The 20,586-nt window shown below is 39.5% G+C and overlaps 1 protein-coding gene across 4 annotated transcripts in view; it reads right to left on the bottom strand.

Moving 5' to 3' along the window:
- Nucleotides 1-20,586, bottom strand: part of DERA (deoxyribose-phosphate aldolase) — a 57,365-nt gene that overhangs the window by 32,528 nt on the left and 4,251 nt on the right. The window contains exons 1-5 of one of the 4 annotated variants that reach the window (XM_037389501.1): nucleotides 15,461-15,522; nucleotides 14,703-14,800; nucleotides 11,100-11,247; nucleotides 9,304-9,399; nucleotides 7,245-7,379 (exon numbers count right to left, since the gene is read on the bottom strand). In XM_037389501.1, coding sequence (XP_037245398.1) covers nucleotides 7,245-7,379; nucleotides 9,304-9,399; nucleotides 11,100-11,247; nucleotides 14,703-14,800; nucleotides 15,461-15,503 — 520 coding nt within the window. In that variant the 5' untranslated portion in view covers nucleotides 15,504-15,522. Of the gene's footprint in view, nucleotides 1-7,244; nucleotides 7,380-9,303; nucleotides 9,400-11,099; nucleotides 11,248-14,702; nucleotides 14,801-15,460; nucleotides 15,527-20,586 lie in introns of those variants that run through there. The other 3 variants (XM_037389499.1, XM_037389500.1, XM_037389502.1) reach the window with 3 other exon arrangements.

The raw sequence follows: 20,586 nt of genomic DNA, 5'->3' as shown, positions 1-20,586 counted from the left end.
TTTGCCAAAGGGCTCAGCCTAAAAGACACCAAAGGTGTGACCAAGTTGTCTAATCTAGTGCCACCTGAGATGCCATCACATACCCCCCTTGGATTCCAGCTGCCACTCCTGGAGGCTCCACATCTCCCTTTGGTTTCCTACCTTTCCCTCTGTGGGACCATATTGGCAAGTCTGATCACGGAGCTCAGTGTCAGTGTTCAGGCATCTGATTCTCAATTTCAGCTTCTTGAAAATAAGAACTTCCTGAAAAAATCAATGCAGTCTGCTAATTCCTGTTGAGGAGAGACTGAGGCCTGGGATCACATCTCAAGGACCAGCAAATCTGCATGGATCTGCGTTTACAGTCCACCTCAAGTAGGTGCATTGCCCACAAGGTTAACAAGGACTCAGACCATCCTGTGCTGTGACCTCAAACTGCCCCAGCAAAAGTGAAGGAAGCACCGCGGCAGGGCCAGCAGGACAACATCTGTCCACCATGCTGTGGACCTACAGCTCCAAGGGCAGAGCTAGACCCTTGCTTGCTGAGGAAGCCAGCGGGAGCTCAGGATGGAGGTTTGTCACGAGCCACTTTTATACACACAAGCGCTGCTGCTTGCACTGACACAGATGGCAGGACTGACTTACATAAAGCCTTTCAGAATGGCAATAAAGCAGACCGTGATCTCTGTATCTTCACACCACTAGGAAAACAAAAAGCAAACCCTGCCTCGGAGTCATCCCTTCCTCCCCACAGAGAACTCCACCGCCTTCAGAGGGCCCCTTGCTACCAGTCTGTCTTCAGACCTACAGCTCTCCTTAGCTCTCATCTCCAAGCAGTCAGCGTGTCCCTGAGGCAAACCAGGACACATCCCACCTAGCTCACCTCTTCCCAGCAAACCACCACTCAACCATCTGGCCCATCAGCTGCAGCCAGGGAGAAGCAGGGACAGGGAGGACAGGCCAGCATTTGGCTGCTCATGGACATTGTCCAGAGCAGACCATCCCCTCACAAACTCCTGCTTTCGGATTTATGAAGTTTCATGGCCAGAGGGATGCTTAACCTTCTAACAGTTTTATATTTTCACAGACTCAGTAAGGACTGGAATAAGGCTAGAAGTCATGGACCTGGTCAGGTAACGCAACACGGGGGAGCACAGGGAAATCCTCCCACCCTTTTTGGCAAAATTCAGCAATGCTCCCATAAAATTTTAAACATAGGGAGACTAAAAGAGGTAGAAATTACTGAAACATAACTGTTAGAAGCGGCCACTTGGTGATGTTTAAGAGTCCTCCAGTGTGGAGAGACAAGCAGCTCTTACAATGTAACAGCCACCACCTCTGGAATTTGAACTTAAAAAAGAAAACGCAAAATAAGCACACAGGATTCTTTGCAAAAGAGTAGTTTTCACAAGTCGTACTCAATCTTCCAACACATAATCAAAAAGTTCTTCTATGGAAAGCTAAAATACAGCTTTTAAGCAATCTTCCTTGCTAAAAAAGTCCAGGACATGGCCATGAAGACTAAATTTTTTCAGCTTTCTTTTCCTCTCAGTCCTCAAGCCAGACCTGGAAACATACAGTAGGGTTTGCCAGCTGCGGTGCGGCTGGACCTCCCCTCCATCCGTCATGCTGCAGCATCCTATTAGTGCCATCAGCACACCAGGCAGCCCAAGATGGGATCCCTGGGGTGGGTCCTCCAAGCCCTACTACACGCACTAGTAGAGAACTGGCTAGTGCACTTAGGTCCCTTTACAGGCACCAGGCCTCACCTTGTTTCTTACCGTGTACCAAAGGCGTGAATTAATCAGTACTGGCATGCAGTCTAACGTGTTTTATTAATCAATTGATGACACTCCAGAAACATACATCAAATTGACACTCAGAAAGGAAATACAAAGAACCTGCGCTATTTCCTTGTGCATTTGATAACACTGCTCGTGTTAGATCCAAATGCAGTCTCTTTCTGTGGAGTGGCTCTTTCCTGAAGCTTTTGGGAAGCCAGGAAAAGCAGCTTTCATATTCTTCTAGTTTCGGTAAAAAGATGAAAAGACTCGAGTTTTTTCTACCTTTAAGATGTGCCACCAAAAATGTCAAAATAAAATCAACAAAATGTACATTTAGGTACATTTACATTTCTTCCATGAAAAGAAATTATATCCTCATAGCTGTTGTTCACTGGAGTTAATACTGCAGCTACAGCATCCTCCCTATTGTTGGAAGGTACTTTTACATGCAATTAGTGCCAAGATCATTTGAACAGTCACTATCTGACAGCATGCATCAACCCACAGACAGGAACAACTGAGGATCTTCAATCATCCATGTCTATCAGGTTATCTGAGGTGGTGGAAAAGTGGGCATACTTTAATAGGGCAGGTGTGTAGGTAATAAATACCGCTCTTTATTCAGAGACCAATTATCGCAGACAATAGCTGGCATTCATAGGACATTCTCAACCCTACAGTAAAAGCACAAATAGAAATGCAACTACCTCTGGGACAGAGAAAATTAGCCAGTGCACCCCAGTTCCAGTGCAAGAAGAAACCGCTTTGATACAGAACAAGTGCAATAACTCCTACTCCTTTCAAAAATAAAAAAAAAGTAGCTGCTGTACTCAGTGAGATTTAATTCAAGGTACAAATAACTTTATTATCCTGAAACTTCCTGGCAAATGTCTAAAGTATTGGTGAAGTTATCACACTTGAAAATGCACTCAGTGTCTCAAGGGATCCTGAGCTGCTGCTGGGACAGTCTGTACTGCCAAAAAGTCCTCCGCTTAACTCCGTTCCATCAAGCCAAGCAGGAGCACAGCTGGACACTGCAGTTCAGGGAATATCTGACCTGTGCAGAACACCAGTAACTGACACAGCAGATAGAGCTTCTCTGGTTAGCAGCAGTGGCACAAAGATTTTGGGGAAAACCTCTATTGCAGAAAACCCTGCAGGAATATTTTCAGCTGTGAGCTAAGACCACCATGAGGAGGTTGTAAGAGACTGTCCTGACTGCTAAAAATAAGGAAAAGAAAATCAAGAGTTATCCATTCTAAAGGAAACCCGGGGGGGGGGGGGGGGGGGGGGGGGGAAGGAAGACCAAACCAAATCAAACCACAAAAATGCCTGAGCAAGCCAACCTACATAGAATGTATGTGCAGCCAAAAAAAAAAAAAAAAAAAAAATCATCACAGCTGTGGTTTTAATTTCACTGTTATGACAGTGTTGGAAGGTGTCTTTTTTGTGGTCTTCCTAGAATTGTAATTATTTGGTACATTACATTGATTTTTAGCAGCTATTAAATGCACCAAAGAAAAATGTTCCTCCCCCTACACATTTCTCAAGCAAAGATCCCTGACAATTAGTGCTGGCTATAATCTGCCCTAGATTTTCTAGATGGTCTTTTGCTTTGGTGTATTACATTTGTCCTAAAAATCACAAAATAAAGGGGATAATCCATATCTCCTACAAAGGAAACGAAAATATTAAGAGGGGGAAAAAATCACAGCTTAAATTTTTATGAAACAGCTCTTCTCCAAAAATGTGGTGATAAAAACATTTAATTTTTTTTTCCAATTCAATTTATTTGCTGTTTTTATCTAGTCAGTCACATTGACTGATGTTAAGGGTAGAAACTGAGACAAGGAGGGAAGATGTTTCGGATTTATGTTGGACCAAAAGATGAAGGTAATCGTGATGGGAAACTGGAAAATGAGCTGGAGTCCCTTCTGTCTTGCATGTTAATGGCAGGTTTGTTAACAAAATGACAAGCACAAGGCTATCGGCACAACACGACTCTTTCAGTTCTGCTCTCAGCCACATATGTGCAACTCCAGGCTCCAGCGATTCACATGAAACTGAAAACAGAGCTTGGCTTCAGGACACTGAGCTGCTGCTGCCAATATAAGACAGAAATCATGCAACTAGACTTTGAGATCCCAAGTCAGCTTGCACATCTAGAAAATGGTTAAATCCAATATAATATTTCTGAACAACATGTGGAGTCTTTTCCAAGTCTCTGGAGCAGGGAGTGTACTTTCTCTGTGCTGTTTATAAAGTATGTGGTTCAAGAGAGCACCCCGATCCCTGAACAAAGTATCTAAGCTCACAGTTGAATATTAACAGAATTAAAAGGCAGCGTTCATAACGAGGTTATACCCAATACATTTCATAGATGCAGCCACATTCAAATTTCTCAGAATAGACTTGGGTTTTTACCTTTTCTTGTAGGAAAATGCAACTGACGTAGAGCAAATGATGGGTTAACAATACCCCTGAAGCCACTGACATTGTAGTATGTCCAGGGGGTTGCTAAAAGCTGTGGAATTAGAATTAACATTACAGCACCCCAGACAGATTCAGAAGGTACAGTAACTCCAACGTATTCATTGATAATAGGGAAAAAAGAGAAAAATAAATAAATCTGTTTTCTTTCAACAATTTTTTGGTCAGTTTCATCACTCTATATACAGACATCACATTCTGTGCCTAAAGACAGTATCTATATTGTGTTTTTTAAGCTTATTCCATACTTTGTCAAGTGATACAGGGCAATGGTTGAGTAAACGATTGTAAAGTAGTATTGCTTTAAAAGTTAATATGTTGTAGAAGGTATGTAAGTTCATAAACTTAGATCTCATTTAATGTTATTTCCCAATGTAATTTAGCTGTCCAATAAAACTGCTTTCATGTTCAGTGCTATTAAAAAGATCTTAAGAATTACTTCATAAAGATCCAGAAGATACATTCTGATTGTTATAAAGAGCTCCAGCAATATTTAAGAACTGCTTTAGAATAACTTGACATAATTGGACATATACTAAAATATGTAATAACCAAACAAGCCTTTGAAACAAATCACAAAGCAACACTACTCTATCATGGTGATCCCAAGCATTGCACAGGTTAGAAAAAAAGCTAAAAATATAAGAAAGGTAACATAAAGCCCTCTATGATGTACAGATTTTTGTCAATAACTCCTGAAGTGGTGAAGACAGGCAACATGAGAAAATAACAATAAAAATATATTAGTGTCATAAGCAGAAGTTCTGTCATAACTGCAAGGCAGCTCTAGCTGATGAAGCACCTCGAACACAGGCGTAGTTACTGCACTACACTTCTCAATATTATGTAATACAGGGACCCAGCCTAAAAAAGACTTCACCCCTTCTTCTAGCTTTCTTAAACATACTTTATACATTGTTGTGCATCACATTTAATCATTAGACAGAGACGCAAACCTGTATGTTTGCACAGGTGACATCCTCTTTAGCTTGCAATAGAGGTAAGACAGAGCTCTAGATTTCCACCAAAACATCCATATCACCTACTGAAGTAATTTTTTTGGATGGGCAAGTTAAGTATTGTAATTTTTCACCCTGTATCATCGTTATCTGTATGGCAAGTAAATTCTGTTCCTGAGGTAGCTCTTTTCAAGACCATGTAAATATGTGCCATATACAGATTCACGATCAGGAATAAACTTTCAGACATTTGGAAATAATTTAAATTCTGCCCTCAGTAAAAAACCTAACCATTGCCAAGAAAGAAAAAAAAAAAAAAAAAAAAAAAAAAAAAAAAAAAAAAAAGATGGCTTCCTACCTTGTCATAACTTCATAACTTCAGCTCTGGATAAAAGAATATTCATACCAGATCAAAAGTCATCCTTAATTGACTTATTTAGTAAACAGCTTTATACTACATCCATCACATTATGTCTATGTACTACTTCCCTGTAATTTGTGATCACAAAACTCAATGCATTTCCCCATACAGAAAAACCTAACAATTTATGTCCAGTCCATTTCGGTCACCGACACAAACTTTCTCTCTGAAGCTAGCGCTGTGTTTCTTCTCCGAGTTCTCCTTCACAATCCCAGACAATATAACCTCAGCCTGCATTTGCAATTGCCTACATGCACTAACTCTCTGATCTCTGCTTTATGCAGTTTGCACTCAACAGTGGTTTGTACCATGAAGTCTGAAGCATGGTAAGCACAGTTATGGCAGAAATTGCTACAAGACAGACTTTTTCAGACACAATTGCTGCTCAAGCCCAGTTTAGAGGTCTTTTTTTAGTCTTAGTGACAGATCACTGACTCAGCTTACTTTGTATCCAAGACCAATACGTGCTCTCAGCAGAGCGCATCTCCTAGAGGGAGATCATAGTGTAGACCCTAACAAAGATACAGCGTAGGAAGATGTGAATGTACTCTTGCTGCCAGCTGGTACAGAACTTGATCCATCATTCTGTCTTATTTAAAACTGCTCAGTCACCCAGCCTCTATATGCAGCAATTTCTGAGGCCATACCTGAACTTAAAATAGCCACTCTGAAAGAAAAACATATCTGCAACAACGCCCATCCTCAAGAAGCCAAACATTTGTAAAGCTGCATATATTTAACAGCAAAAGGACGGAGATGGTAAATACTACAAAAGAGGTCAAGAAGTTACAGCATGTGGAAATCAGGATATCAGTCCTGAAGACACAGATGCACAAACATGGGGGTTTTGGTTCATGCTAACTGCTAATTGAAGGAAGACCAAAATAAGGAAATATGATCTGTTACAATGTTGATTTTATTTCTGCATTATACAACTAAATGGAAAACTCATTCCAAGACAATGATGTGTTTACCTTCACATGGAGATTAGTTATAGCAGCATTGTCAGCACTTAAGGCAAACCATTCACAGTACATTAAGGAGGCAATTAGAGCAAAAACCATCTTCAGCATTATTGTTCTTACTAATTAGTAGTAGTCTACAGACACAAGAACATCAATAATAATATGAACAGCCAATTTGTACCCTCAACTTTCAGGAAAAAGAAAACTACTAAAATACATATTTTTGTCAAGAATTGAAACATGTATATTTAACAAGGTATCATCTACATTAGCAACCCCTTGGGAGTTTTAAAAAACTGTTCAAATAATTAGGCATTCACTTCCACTTCACTTGCTGTTTTTTTTAATCCTGTAAACAAAATCCTCTAAAGGCACAGAAGGAACAGACCTGAATTTTCAAAACACAAAGTAATTTTGCATGCCCAGCATGACAGGACTTGAAACATCATCCTTTTAAAGAAATGCAATCATTTGTCATAAATTCATTAAATAGTTTTTATTTAGTTCAGTGCCCCAGATTACCAGTCACCCGTGGAAGAGGGACCAAATTCTTCAATGACTGATGTGGAGACCTGGGGAAAAGACGACAGAGCTTGCACGTGCATATACAGAGGTTTAGGTTCCTTGCCAAAGGGTGGGTGCTTACCTTCCCACTGACCAGTCAGCACCAGACTCCTGCTAATGACAATGTCAATCTCCCTGGCACCATATTCCACAGCTAGCTTTATTTCGGCCAGTCTGGTTTCTAAAGGAGTTTGTCCAGATGGAAACCCAGCAGCCACTAGCAAAAAGGAGGATGCAGGTAGAGGGAAGAAAATGTTTTATAAATTGACCATAAAACTGCATATACCTTTAATACATCAAAGAATTTGAATGTTATTTTATTTCTTATCCTTACCATGATTCAAAAAACCTAAAGGCACCTCATCCTACCCTCACTTCATTCACAAGAAGCACTAGTTCTTCCCTTAAAAATCAATGGCCAGCAAGATACTAAGTACATCTTGTGAAAAGGTCTCTTTTCACATACCTTAATTTTTTCCAAAACAGCCTATATAAGAAAGCACAATATCTATGGCATCCAGCAGAACTGAGCAAACAAGAAGTGAATTCATATATGAAGCAATACATAATTTTTAATTCTCTCTAATTCTAAGTAGTATTTCAAGTTAAATTCTAGTCATATGTTTAACAGCTAAATCACAATATAGTAAAAATTGCTTTCAATGGGGTCTACTGAAGATTAAGTTTAAGTACGAAACCCAAATGTACCTTTGCAAATGGAAAAAATAATGGCTTTGTCAGAGATACTCTATTTCTCTGACATATAAATGCATTTAATGTGTAATTTTTCCCCTACACAACAATGAAACAACACCACAAAAAAAAAGCACACCAGAAAACATGGACCTTAGCATTAAGTACCAGATCTAGCATCAAAGTTAGCCTCTGCTTTGAGTAGGAGGTTGGCCCAGATGTCATCCAGAGCTCCCTTCCAACCTGCATAATTCTTCAATTATTCTTCTTGCTTATTGTAGATTCAGGACTTGTCTGTCATGTGTGGTGACTGGAGAAGAGCTGACACTACTACATTTGTAAGTGCAAGTCCTGAACCTGTGGGCTGCTCAGCAGGCAATATCCCTTGCCTCTGCACACAGCTTCATGATGTGCTGGGTTTGGCTGGGTTAGAGTTTCTTCATAGTACCTAATATGGGGCTATGTTTTGGATTTGTGCTGGAAACAGTATTGTTAATAAGGCATGTTTTAGTTATTGCTGAGCACTGCTTACACAGAGCCAAGGCCTTTTCTGCTTCTCACGCTGCCCCACCAGCAAGTGGGCACAAAAGGCTGGGAAGGGCCACAGCTGGGACAGCTGACCCCAACTGACCAAAGGGATACTTCATGCCATATGATATTATGCTCAGAATATAAACTAGGGGAAAAGTTGGCTGGGGGTCGCTGCTCAGGGACTGGCTGGGCATCAGTCAGTTGGTGGTGAATGATTATTTTGCATTTGCATTGCTTCTTTTTCTTGGGTTTTATTTCTCTCTCTTTTTTTTCCCCCCCTTTTAATTACAGCAGCAGCAGCAGCAGTGGCAGTAGTGGTATCTAATTTCAATTATTAAACTGTCCTTATCTCAACCCACGAGTTTTCCCACTTCTACCCTTCCAATTCTCTTCTCCCCCACATCTGGCTGGCAGGGGACTGAGCAAGCAGCTGTGTGGCACTTAGTTGCTGGCTGGGGTTAAACCATGACATCAAATTATAATTAAAAGCCAAACAACTGATAGGGAAAAAACTTTGTATTTCAAAACTCCTAAAGCTTTTATTTCAGCATGATTAGTAGTAGTAGTAGAAGAAGAAGAAGTATTTATTAGTAGTAGCATCATCTGCTTAGCGTCTACTGATATTTTGCCCAGCACACTATCTCAATTTCTTCTATTCAGGTGAGGAAAACAGTGATATATCTTAAGGACCTCTTTGAAAATCTTCCAGCAAAACAGACTTGACATTCCTGATAAGCTTGAAGTTGAAAGAAAACAAAAGACTATACCAGAAGCAAATCCTCTCCTCCATTTTCTTCCTTCCACCTGCTACCTTTTAACCTTACTCTCTGAAACAAAACCTTGTCCAAACTTCAGGATTTTTCTACATATTATATAGCATCAAAATATTTAATTGGGTATTTTTGAATAAAGCTTACCTGAAGCTACAGGTATGTTACAACCTGCAGCTTTTAGGGCATTAACAGCATCGGTGACTCTTGCGGGATATACACAAACCGCTCCAACAGTAATACCTGCAAAAGCCACAGTTCACTTTTTCATATATAGATTTCCACCTTCTGAAGTGCAATCCATATTATGGGCACATGTGCACTGTTCTTACCTCCCATTTCTGCATTGTCACAAGGGTCTTAAGCATCTAAATAGGGATGTCATACTGCTCAAATGGTTCAGGTAATTCTCCATATTGTTGCCTACCTCGTGTTCCTTCACCTGACCCTGGGAGCAAGTTTGCATTAGCAGGAGTTGAAACACCAGGATTTTTATCAACAGATTCACTTTTTAATGCCAATGCATGCAGTTAAGACATGCTTAGTCAGCGCATTACTACTAGAGAAACCACACTGCCAAGCTCTGTCCTTACTTGTTGAGCCAGACTGAGCCCAGCAGCAAATGAGCAGTCTATGTTAATGCAGTCCAACTGCATTTCTAGTTAAAATGCTATTCTCTCAAAGTCTTAGGTAACTGACCTCATACCTAATACTTCAACTGTCTACAGAGTCCATAAATCCAAGTTTTAATAAAAGACTAATCTTTGATATTTTACATGTATGACTTAAAACCAGAGGCCAGATTCCCCTCTGTTTCTACATCACATGACTTCGATCACTGGACCAATGCTTATTTAAAACTGAAATATTTCAATAGTAAAAGCATGCCCCAAACGTTGCAGGGATTTTCTTTTTGTTAGATCATCACAAGGTCAATGTGACAGGACAAAAGTCAAATGGCATCACTGACACATCAGTGACTACATCTGGAAAAAATCAGAAATGCTGCTCAGATGTAAAGAGGTTTTATTGATAGCTATATTGACTGTGTCCATTTGCTCTGAAGTTTTATTATGTTCAGTCTGGAGTGTAATGTTGGGACTTCCTATGGAGCCTGCCTGAGTAACATCAGTGACAGTTCTACCACTAGTTCTTAAGGGCCATCTTCCACCCCTTCAACTCTGTTGACTTAGCTGGAACTCCATGTGTGTGCAGGGCTGTACGTATATGTGATAAGCACACAACCACATATGCTCACTACAGGGCTGATTCCTAAAAGTAGACTGGGCTGCAAAGATGTTAAGATCCAAAAATGGACTGTTACGATACTATCTTAACTACTGAAACAAGCAGGTACAAGACAATGTTTTCTGAAGGAAAAATAACATGATTAGAACTATGGAATGCATCTTTTCTGACAGGCAGTGGCCAGCTTGGCAGTTACATACAGAAACAGCAGCTAAGTGCTGAAATCCAAAGGAGTCACCGAACACTACCCCCTTCTCCAGTTTACTAAGGACATCAGCAGATTAACAGAATATTCAGTTAGTTTCACCTTAGTCCATTGTTATTAAAAGACACACATTGAGGTTATACAACTGTGACATCAAATTTGCTCATTAGGTATCATAACTTGCAGTGTCACCCTGTGTCCATGCTTCACTTTGGTTGCCAAACTAAGAATGGAATTTTTTTTCTCCTTGTATTCTTATGTTAACTCAAAGGAATAGATATTTTGCAGTTAGAACTTAAGACAGTTGCTTTGAATTAGACTGTATAGGATCTAGTTTGTTCTGTCAGGACTATCAGTTCTGAAGTGCTGCCTACCAAAACTGTTTCCATTATAGGAAGAGGCCATTTTTACACCTTTCTGAAAACTGAAAAAATAATGAGGAAATGTAGACATTTTCTCTATAAAATACACACAACAAAAACTATTGTACCTTTATCATGCATGTCCAAGGCTTTCAGCAGATCCTCTCTAATGGGATGCTTTGCTTTAAAACACAGTCTATGAACATTTGAAGGAGTATCATCGCCTGAAAGAGTGGTAAGGTCTATGCAGGTGACAGCTTTCAGCAGCCAAGCAGCCTACAAAGAGAGTGAAGCAAGGAATACAGTATTTCCGTTTACACTTCCAAAGCCAAACTGACTTAGAAGATGCAGGAATCAGAAGCTTGGCTCTCACTCTAAGAATGAGGAATCGCATGGGATATAACAGGAAGGATATGCAAAGAATGATTTATGACAGACAGGGTTGGCAGATATTTGTTCATGTCTTGAGCAGTTTTAGAAAGGATTTGGAATCAAAAGTCCACTCTCTCAGAATCAAAGGATCAAGTTCCAATTTTTGGTGAAAAAGCTAACTACGAAATGGCACACTGTAAGAATCAGAACAATTTTGACCCAAACAAAAAGCATTTTGTTTCAAATTTCATTCTGTAAGACAAAGATAAAAACACCACCTATGCGAGGAACCTCACTGTTATAATATGCTCCATTCTATACAGTAAGTCTGTATCTTTAAGGCTTGTATGCATGAGAAATTATACAAATGCTGTAAGAGGAGCACAGGTTTGCAATTGCCAGTAACCGGATGACTCTACACATCAGTAATTTGCACATGGAATCAGTGGGGGGTAAGAACCCAGACCTTTTAATGCATAGGGTCTAGACTCCAGATGTTTCTACTTCCGTGTGAACGTGGAATAAAAAACATCTGTAATAATTCAGTGCAAAAGACAAAAGCAAAAGCTAAGTGACTAGGCTAAAGCACTGCATAGATGAGAATGCTACAGAACTTTAAAAGACTTACTAATCAGAGAATGGAACAGAAGCACAACTAAAAAAATCTTGAGCTTTTTTACTTAACAAAAATTGAGCTTAAGACATTACTTTGAAATATTTGTGTAAGATCTTCCAGCAAATTCTCATTTACAGTGACGGCTTCACTAAAAGCTGACATCTCTTAGTGGGCACTTGTTCAACCAGGGCAGAGCTTGCAACAGCAAAGTCCATTTGAGTCCATAAAGCCCCTCTCTGACTGCTCTGTCCTGCGACACGATTTGTCACTATAGGCAGCAAAACCTGCTTCTGCATGGAGGCACTACTCTGCAAATCTTAAGTGTCTGGCCAGCCTACAAACCTTTCACATTTTGCTGATAGAAGACTCCTTTCTGAACTTGCATTAAATGTTACACTGAAAGGTGCTCTGGGGTGACTGAATGGAGTAATGAACTGACCTCTGTTAGTCTAAGCTTGACTGTTTGTTTCTAACCAATTTCTACTCTCACCCTATAATACTTTGAAAGGGTTTTTCACTTTAAATGGTTTTAAGTTTCTTTTACTTGGATTTTTTTATCCTTTGTTTGAGGGAATTTTTGTCTCATCTCTTATGACATGAATCATAAAGTCATCAAGCCAGATGTTGTCAGGGAGTTCCAAGAACTGGTACCAACTTCATTTTTTTTAAAAAAAGGGTTTTTCAGATGTGTATTTTGGGAAATGGGTTTCAAAATTTGTATCTGTGGTGCTACTTACATTCAAACATGCAAAGGTTCAAAATCACCTCAGTGAAATAAACAGCACACGACTATCCAGCAATGACAGTGTTCAAACACAGGAGAGATTATTTTGGCATTCTTCAAAGTAAAACCTTACTTGAGTAGCTCACTACTGGTGTTGCTACACAGAGGAGTGGAGAAATGTTAGTACTAATTAAACATTTGTCCTACAGCGATGTTGAACGAGTGACACTAAATCCCTTTCTTCCCAATCATTCTTTGTAAAAGAAGGAAAGCCTGTGCCTCTCTAGGTCTTTGCTTCTTATACAGTAACTTTGGTCAAATCAGAAGACTTAATTTTTACATTACTGCACCTGCAGTATCTGAAGATAGCCAGGGTTATGGAATATCCTCTGGATTTTCTCACTGACACTGTTTCCCAACCCAAAGCCACTGGACTGCTAAACTTGGTATCAAGTGACTTCTCATGCATAAGAAACTTGAGAAATGCGGAGCGTGTGTCTAACTTCCCTCAGTTTATGTCCATTTTTTATTTAATCATAACATTCAAAGCACAAGCTTTCAGGTTCATGTAACAGGAGGAAGTTCCTTTCTATCATCTTCCAGTAGGATCTTGCAACTACATCCAATTATCTTCAAATTGTCACCCACAAAATCTGTGCTCATTGCAAACGCAACTTCAGCCAGCCAACCCAGAATGGCTCCCCGACATGCTAAACTGAGGATGCCAACTATTTTGAACATATTTTTGTAAGAATTAAGTATAATTCATTTATTCTTGCTTTGTTCTATTACAAAGCGCTGTTAAGACTGATCCTTCATTGTCTCCTTCCTCCTGCTTCCAGGCATTCAGTTACTGTTGCAAGTAAATGACTTGTTGAGTGTGTATAGGAGGGGAATCACACACATTTGCTTGCAGAACAGCTGTTGGGTGAACGAAGAATCAATTTGTCCTTTGGACACCGGTTACAGCCCCATGGCTGAGAGCTCACTGGGAGCTCCGGGTCTGCTGCATGGCATTTCTCAACCCTCGCTCTTGGGTGAACATTGCCAAAGCACCCGCGGCACCCTGCGGCCAGCTCTGCTCGTCATTCCCCTCTCAGTGCTTCCCGTCCTGCCCCTGCACATGGCCATGCCTCACCTGCTCTGCTTTGCAGAATGCATTAGTTCACGCTGTTGACCTGATGACTTTGCATTACGATTCTCATATACAAACTGGAGAAACCAAAATTCACACCAGGCCAGTATCTGTCAATTGTGCCGGGGGGCACTAAACAGCAGAGCCTGAAGGTAAAGTGCTGAGATACTCTAAACATATGCATTCAATGCATACAAGTCACCCTCGTAGAAAAGTTCATTTGCACCACTGGCTTTAGCGAAGGTTATGTGAACCTATTTTCTACTAAGATGGATGGACAATAACCGATCATTAGCCTTATCTCAGAAGTTGAGAAGTCAGTCACCTTAACATCAGTGGGTTCGTTCTTTTTTTTTTTTCCTTCTAGTTTTGTTGGGGGTTTTTTCCCCTTTCTTCCCCTGAATGCCATAGCCAGCCAGGATTTTGGAGTTTTAGGTAAGAACTAGTTGAGCAAAGACATTACACGTGTTGGGGATATTTAAGTAAAGAAAAATCATCCAGATAGGTCAAACTTGACAGGGACCATGATCCCTTACAGCTTTAAAATTAAAAAATAAGAAGGCAGCATGCAGAGAAGACTGTCTTCAAAACAGAATAAATGTGGTGGGATAGTAATATACAATTTAATCCACTCATGAATAAAGATGACTTAAATTCATTTGCGGTTTTGCCACTCATGAGTTATAAGGTTCTTAACTTGTTTGGATAAATGCATCACGTTATTCCATCCCATCATCATCAAATACAAATTATTAAAATAAGACATGGACAACCACATCTTTTAAGTTTACATGTATCTTGAAAAAAATTCAATATTGCAGCCAGGAGAGGAAGAGTGACTGCTTTAAAAATACAGGAACAGAATGCATAAAAAGAGCACTTACTTGCCAATTACCTTTCACAGTTCTCCATTTTTTAATTTGTTCTGCATGCCTCACAACTGCAGGTCGATTCACATGCACTTTTGAGATCCAGCCAAGTTCTGGGGTGGAAAAGGAAAAAAAAAAAATATTTTTTCTGTGTTCTTTTAGTATATGGTGTGGGACTTCAGAAGAAAGTTGTAACTTGGTTTGGAACTTCGGAATACCATATTGTGCTTTCATGTCCTTTTAAGGACTTGCATACTTATCAACAGTACAAAATAAGACAATAGCATTAGCTTCTGTTATGGTATGGTCTGTGAACTGGATGTTTCACACAGCATGTTTTGTTTGTCTTACAACTGAATTAAATTACTGCTGGCGAGAGACACTATGTCGCCAGTCCTGGGCTATGAAGTTTATCATACATGTCGCATGTAAAAAAACCCTGCAGAACAGCCTTGTGCCATTACTGACTTAACTCTTGATTCCAGAATATGGTAACATTTATTCAGTCCTTTGTTTGTCTGCTGGCACCCAGGATACAACATTTTGTGTGTGTGTGATCCTTTGTTTACAGGAACTGTACCCCACATGGTCACCAAAACATCTGGACAGACCGCTGCATAACAAAGCATTTGGGCTGTTATTGTCTAGAGCTAATGGTACTGAATTTGCTACTAGGGCCTGACTAACTGCAGGTTTCCAAAACCACTGAATTCCTGGGCAGCATACCTCCCTGGAAGCTGCCCAGATGTGTGCCTGCCTTGAGAAGTGCTCACCTTGCCAAGCACCCGGGAGGACACAGGGCAACATCTTCAACATGTAAATTCTTTCAGGTGCCCACTGCAAACAGCCTGGCTCACAATTTCAATGACTTTTGGTATCCATAAACAATAACTAAACCTAAAGACAAGCAGATGCTCAACATGTACTAAAATAATGAAACTGTTTAAAAACAGAAGCACCAAAAGTTGGACACTACTTAATAAAGGGCAACTGACTGATAAAGGAGAACTAAGGGTTCAGGCTCCAGAATCTAAATTTTCTGCTTAGCATGATAAACCAACGTCTTCAAAATCTCTCATATCCCAAAACATAAATAATTCTTCTAAATACTAATCATATAAGCAATCCATGAAAACACTCTGAAAACAGCATCAACAATCATTAGTTACCAATCATCAGTAAATCACCACCATCAATCATCAAATATCATCAACAGTTAAGGTCAGCATATGGACAACGGGCTTAGATACTAAGAGATAGTAATTCCAGGGGACTTAATAAATTAAGAGCATTTCATCTCTACAAGTCTTCACTACTGTATTAAACTTACATTTCACTTGAGCACATTGATTAAAAAACATTTAAAACTTTTTTAAAAATCCAATAGTCAAAATTACTAATTTTGTACAGAAATCTTATCCTCAAATATTTTTCTTCCTATTTCAAATAGCCACAAAAAGTTCAGAACTAATGTACTAGCTAAAGTATGCGTAAATACAAACTTGCTTTGCTAATTAGACTTACAGAAAGCTCTGGAAAAACCAATTTAGGGTAAAGATGACTCAGTGGAAATGCAGGACAAAGGCATGAAACAGCTGAAGAAAATCTTGTACTGAACATAGTAAGTCACCTTTCCTATTACCACATACAAGTAATTAAATGAGTGGTACCTGCAAGGTCAAAATGTTAGCCAAAAGCAGAAAAAGTAAATCAAAGAAGGAATTTCAAAGGAATCCTAAGCAATTTAAAGATTTCTTTAAAAATTTAGCATCAGTCTGACTGTATGGTGACAAATAAAAAGAGGAGCTTGCAAAGCTGCAAACCAGCTGAACAACGAACCCTCCTTACTTCTTTCCACTTCCAAAGCCACAGGTTTATCCATTCTGCCCCAAAAGCAAAAAGCTCAACTGACATGTAGAAAGCAGATGAGAAAAGCTATTGCAATAAAACCTTTGGCTAGAACTTTGATTCTTTTTGGATATTGATAAATGCAAACCATACAAACACAGAGAGCTGAAATAAAAGCTAGCGAACCTCTACATCCTCTGCAGTTGCTCTGAGGTCAAAGCTGCTTCGTGATCAGCAAAACATACATCACTTTCCATGAGACCACTATAGGCAATATTTGACAAAGTCCACAGGGAAGGAAAATACGAATAAATAAAAAAATAAATAAAGGAAACACCGACGCTGTATTGTGATTCTCCTACTATGCACCAAGTGCTCAGGCAGAATCATTTAATCATAATTCAATTTATCAAGGTAACTTTTGAACCCTACTGGGTGCATAGTGACCTTTCAGCCCCCTTGAAAAGTGTGATAAAAATCAAAGCAAGCAGTTTAAATAAGGAACTCAGCTTCTCGCTCTCTAATAAGGATCACTTCAGTTGCTCTAACCTGTTCTTTCTACATTATGAAAGACAATAAAGAAATCCAACTAAATAATTCATTTATAAAATTTATAAAAAACTACAGCCTTCTATAGACAAGTCTAGAAGAATATGAAGATCATGTCTAATCTGCTAGATATGGAAAATTTAGGTTTCAGATGAAAAGTTTGGAAGAATATGAAGATAGTGTCTAGTCTGTTAGATATGGAAAATTCAGGTTTCAGATTAAAATTGAAGTGACAGAACAGAAACTTCCCCCATGAACAGGTTAACTCTTCATTACTTATTATTTGGAGAGGATCCAGCCTGATTCATCTTGTGTTGGACTTCGGTAGAAACATACATACAGCTATTGTGCCTGCCCCCACCTGACTTTTGAGCATAGCTTCTCGTAGTCTGAGTAAACTTTTCAGGAGATAGACCACTGCACACTAGATTAGCTTGAAGGAAATAGTCAAGTACAAAACCATTTGGAGAAAGGAAGAAAAAAAAAAAAAGGAAAAAATAAATTTGTGATCAATGGGAGAAGAGATGGGGAAAAACAGTAGAAATGAAATAAGCTACTGCTGTTGCTTTGCCCAAAGGCACCTGGGACACTTACCATGTATCGGGTGATCAGCAATAGTCAACTACGTGTTCTTTGCAAATATGATTAAATTCATTGTCTTAGGCCCTTTTCTTTGCGTAGCACATTTTACTTTCTGTTTTCAATAACTCAAGACTACTCATGAAGGTAGCTGACACATGTCAATTCAGTAAGGTATAATTTCTAACATTTGTGCCTGACACACAAGTATCCTTGGAAGAGCAAAGAACTGGGATCTCCAAGTATTTTTTTGAATGTGGGATATCAAACCACTGCGCACAGCACAGGCAGAAAAATTTTTTAAAAAAGTCTTAAAAAACCATCAGAACTCCATCCTGTCTGTACAACTTAACATGAGACATTATGAAGCTTCCTAAAGGAAATAAAATGGTGTAGTAAAAACAACGCATGGCAAGGAAGGACAAAGGTTCTGGTAATATGCAGCAGCAGATGGAGACTTCTATCTAACACAGACCTTTTATTCAAGCCCACTTCTCCATTAATTAAAGCAGTGGGCAAGTGAAAACAAATATGTCTCAGTATAATTGTCTCTAAATAGACTTTCAAAGTTTGTAGTGTGAGGTCTCACCAAATCGTTAAATGTAAGGCTCTATTCAGAAAAATCACTCGCAATTCCAGCTTTTTTTTTTTTTTTCATTAAAAATGAGGATAAAATAATTATTTGAAATAGAACTGACTGCCTTCGGATTCTCCCCCTCCCCCACTCCCCCAAGCTTTATGATTTAGTATCTGGCTAAGGAAAACTATATTTAATTAGGCTCATTAACCTTGCAGTGTGAACACATCTTTTTTTTTTTTTTTAAATAAGTCATCTGCTAGTCATCTGCACAGTCATGTGGCTTCAGGGATAAAAGTAATTAAAGCAGTTACACTATAGCTAATTAGCCAATATTCTGTAATCACTCTTGAAGTTTACTTTTTTTCTCTGAAGACATTTGAAAAAAATCATATTCAAAATCTTAACAGGAAATTCATCTCCTCACTTTGAAGAGCACGAATCCAAAAATACCAAGCATTTCCTCAGAAAACAATAAATAAACCCACTTCATTAGTATAATTACATAAATATCTAAGACACCTAACACATTCCTCATAAAGCAGACTAAGCTTTCAGAAACTTAAAAAAAAAAAAAAAAAAAAAAGGCGTAGATGGCATCCCTTCAGATGGTAAAACAGAAAGCTCAAGAATGCCTGAGGCTGTAGTTTCACAAGCATTTTAAGACAGCACTGTCCCCAAAAGAAGCTGCCCCCTCCAACTGGTTATTTCCTCCTCTGTGCCAGAAACAGCATGTGTGCTCCTGCTCCTACCATGAACACATGATAAAAATGGGTAAGGGAAATGATGACAGCTGTTATTTCTGGAGAAGCAAGTGAAACATGCCCTGAACCTTTAGTGGAGGAATGAGGTATTCAGCTGGACACAGGCTGACCCCAGCCGGCCATGCATAGCTGAGCAAAGACACCAAGGAGAGGGAAAATGCTTCAGGAGCAGGTTTTGTTCCCGTTACCTTACCACGTAAGCTGCTCAGAGGTCTGTGGGTTATTCTGTTTCTTTGGGACAGAAGCTGTAGCTATTTTTCCCTAGTGACTCTGGCTACGGACCTATTTTATTTTCAAATGGGTCCTCCTTCTACAAAACAAGTTCAGTCTCTAAGTCATCAGCATTCATATACTCAAAGCAGGACACCAAGATGTGAGTGCTGAACTAGAAATCAGCTCTGCTAGCTTGTGGCAGTAGTAAAATCACACAATGCTGACCATGGATCACATGAAGTGGATCGTGGTATCCTCCAAAGCACTTTGAAAACCACTGCCAAGCCTTTCCTTAGAAAGCGAGCAGCAGAACAACAGCAGCTTGATTTCCTGCAGGTCCAAGTCTTCTGCTGTTCCCTCTCTTCTTCTCTGGCTCCAGAGAACTCTCCTCACCCCAATAACCCAGCTGTCTTGTTATGCTTCTTACAGCTATGGAGTTAAACAGGAGGTTGTCACTCGCATAAAGCCCGAAAAAGATGTAAAGTCATGTAATTGCCGAGCTGTGCCTGTCTTTCCCTCAACAGAGGGACTAATTTGGCCACTCCACCCAGTGACTGACTTATTTCGAAAACGTCTAACTGTCCTTTAAATTTGATTAAATTATCCAGCAGATTCAAAAGGTGTTAGAAAGGAACAGGGAAGAAACCGCTATGGTACAGGCTAAAAGCAGCTATTAATATATTAGAACAGAACTATGCTGTCTTGAAAAGGGACACAACACTTCATTCTCTAAATGCCACTTACCAACAGGCTAGCTCTCACATGTAAATGACTCAGAAATACCAACTCTAATTAAAAATATCAATTGAAACATAATGAATGTATTTCTGGCCCTTCAACTAGAGGGACTAAGCAACACAGATGGATTACTCATTTATTTTTTTTTTAGAATTCAAGAACATACTTCTCAAAACAACTGCAACTAATTATTCTTTACTCAGAATATATATATACACACATATACATACATAGACACACACACAGGTAGTCACAGAATAATTTGAGTTGGAAGATCTCTGAAAGTCTTTTGTCCAAGCTCCTGTGCAAAGCAGGGTTCAGCTCTGAGCTCAGGCCAAGCTGCTGAGTGAGGGCTTTTTTCAGTTGAGTTCAGAGTGTCCCCAAGGATGGAGACTGCACAGCCTTTATAACAACCTGCCCCACCACCTGACTGTCCTGCGTGAAGTTTTTTCTTTTATCCATTATGAACTTCTCTGTCTCAGGACAAGCCTGCTGTTTTGCTTCATCCCATGATGCAAACCTATGATGAGCCTGGCTCTACTTTCTTGATATACTCCCCGCAGGGATGAGCAGGCTGCTGTTAGGACCCCTGAAAGCATTGTTTTCGCAGACTGAACCAGCCCAGGTCCCT

Source organism: Falco rusticolus, chromosome 5 (genome assembly GCF_015220075.1).
Source record: "Falco rusticolus isolate bFalRus1 chromosome 5, bFalRus1.pri, whole genome shotgun sequence".
Lineage (NCBI taxonomy): Eukaryota > Metazoa > Chordata > Aves > Falconiformes > Falconidae > Falco > Falco rusticolus.
The sequence above is the reverse complement of the archived record's forward strand: the minus strand, read 5'-3'. Positions and strand labels throughout refer to the sequence as shown.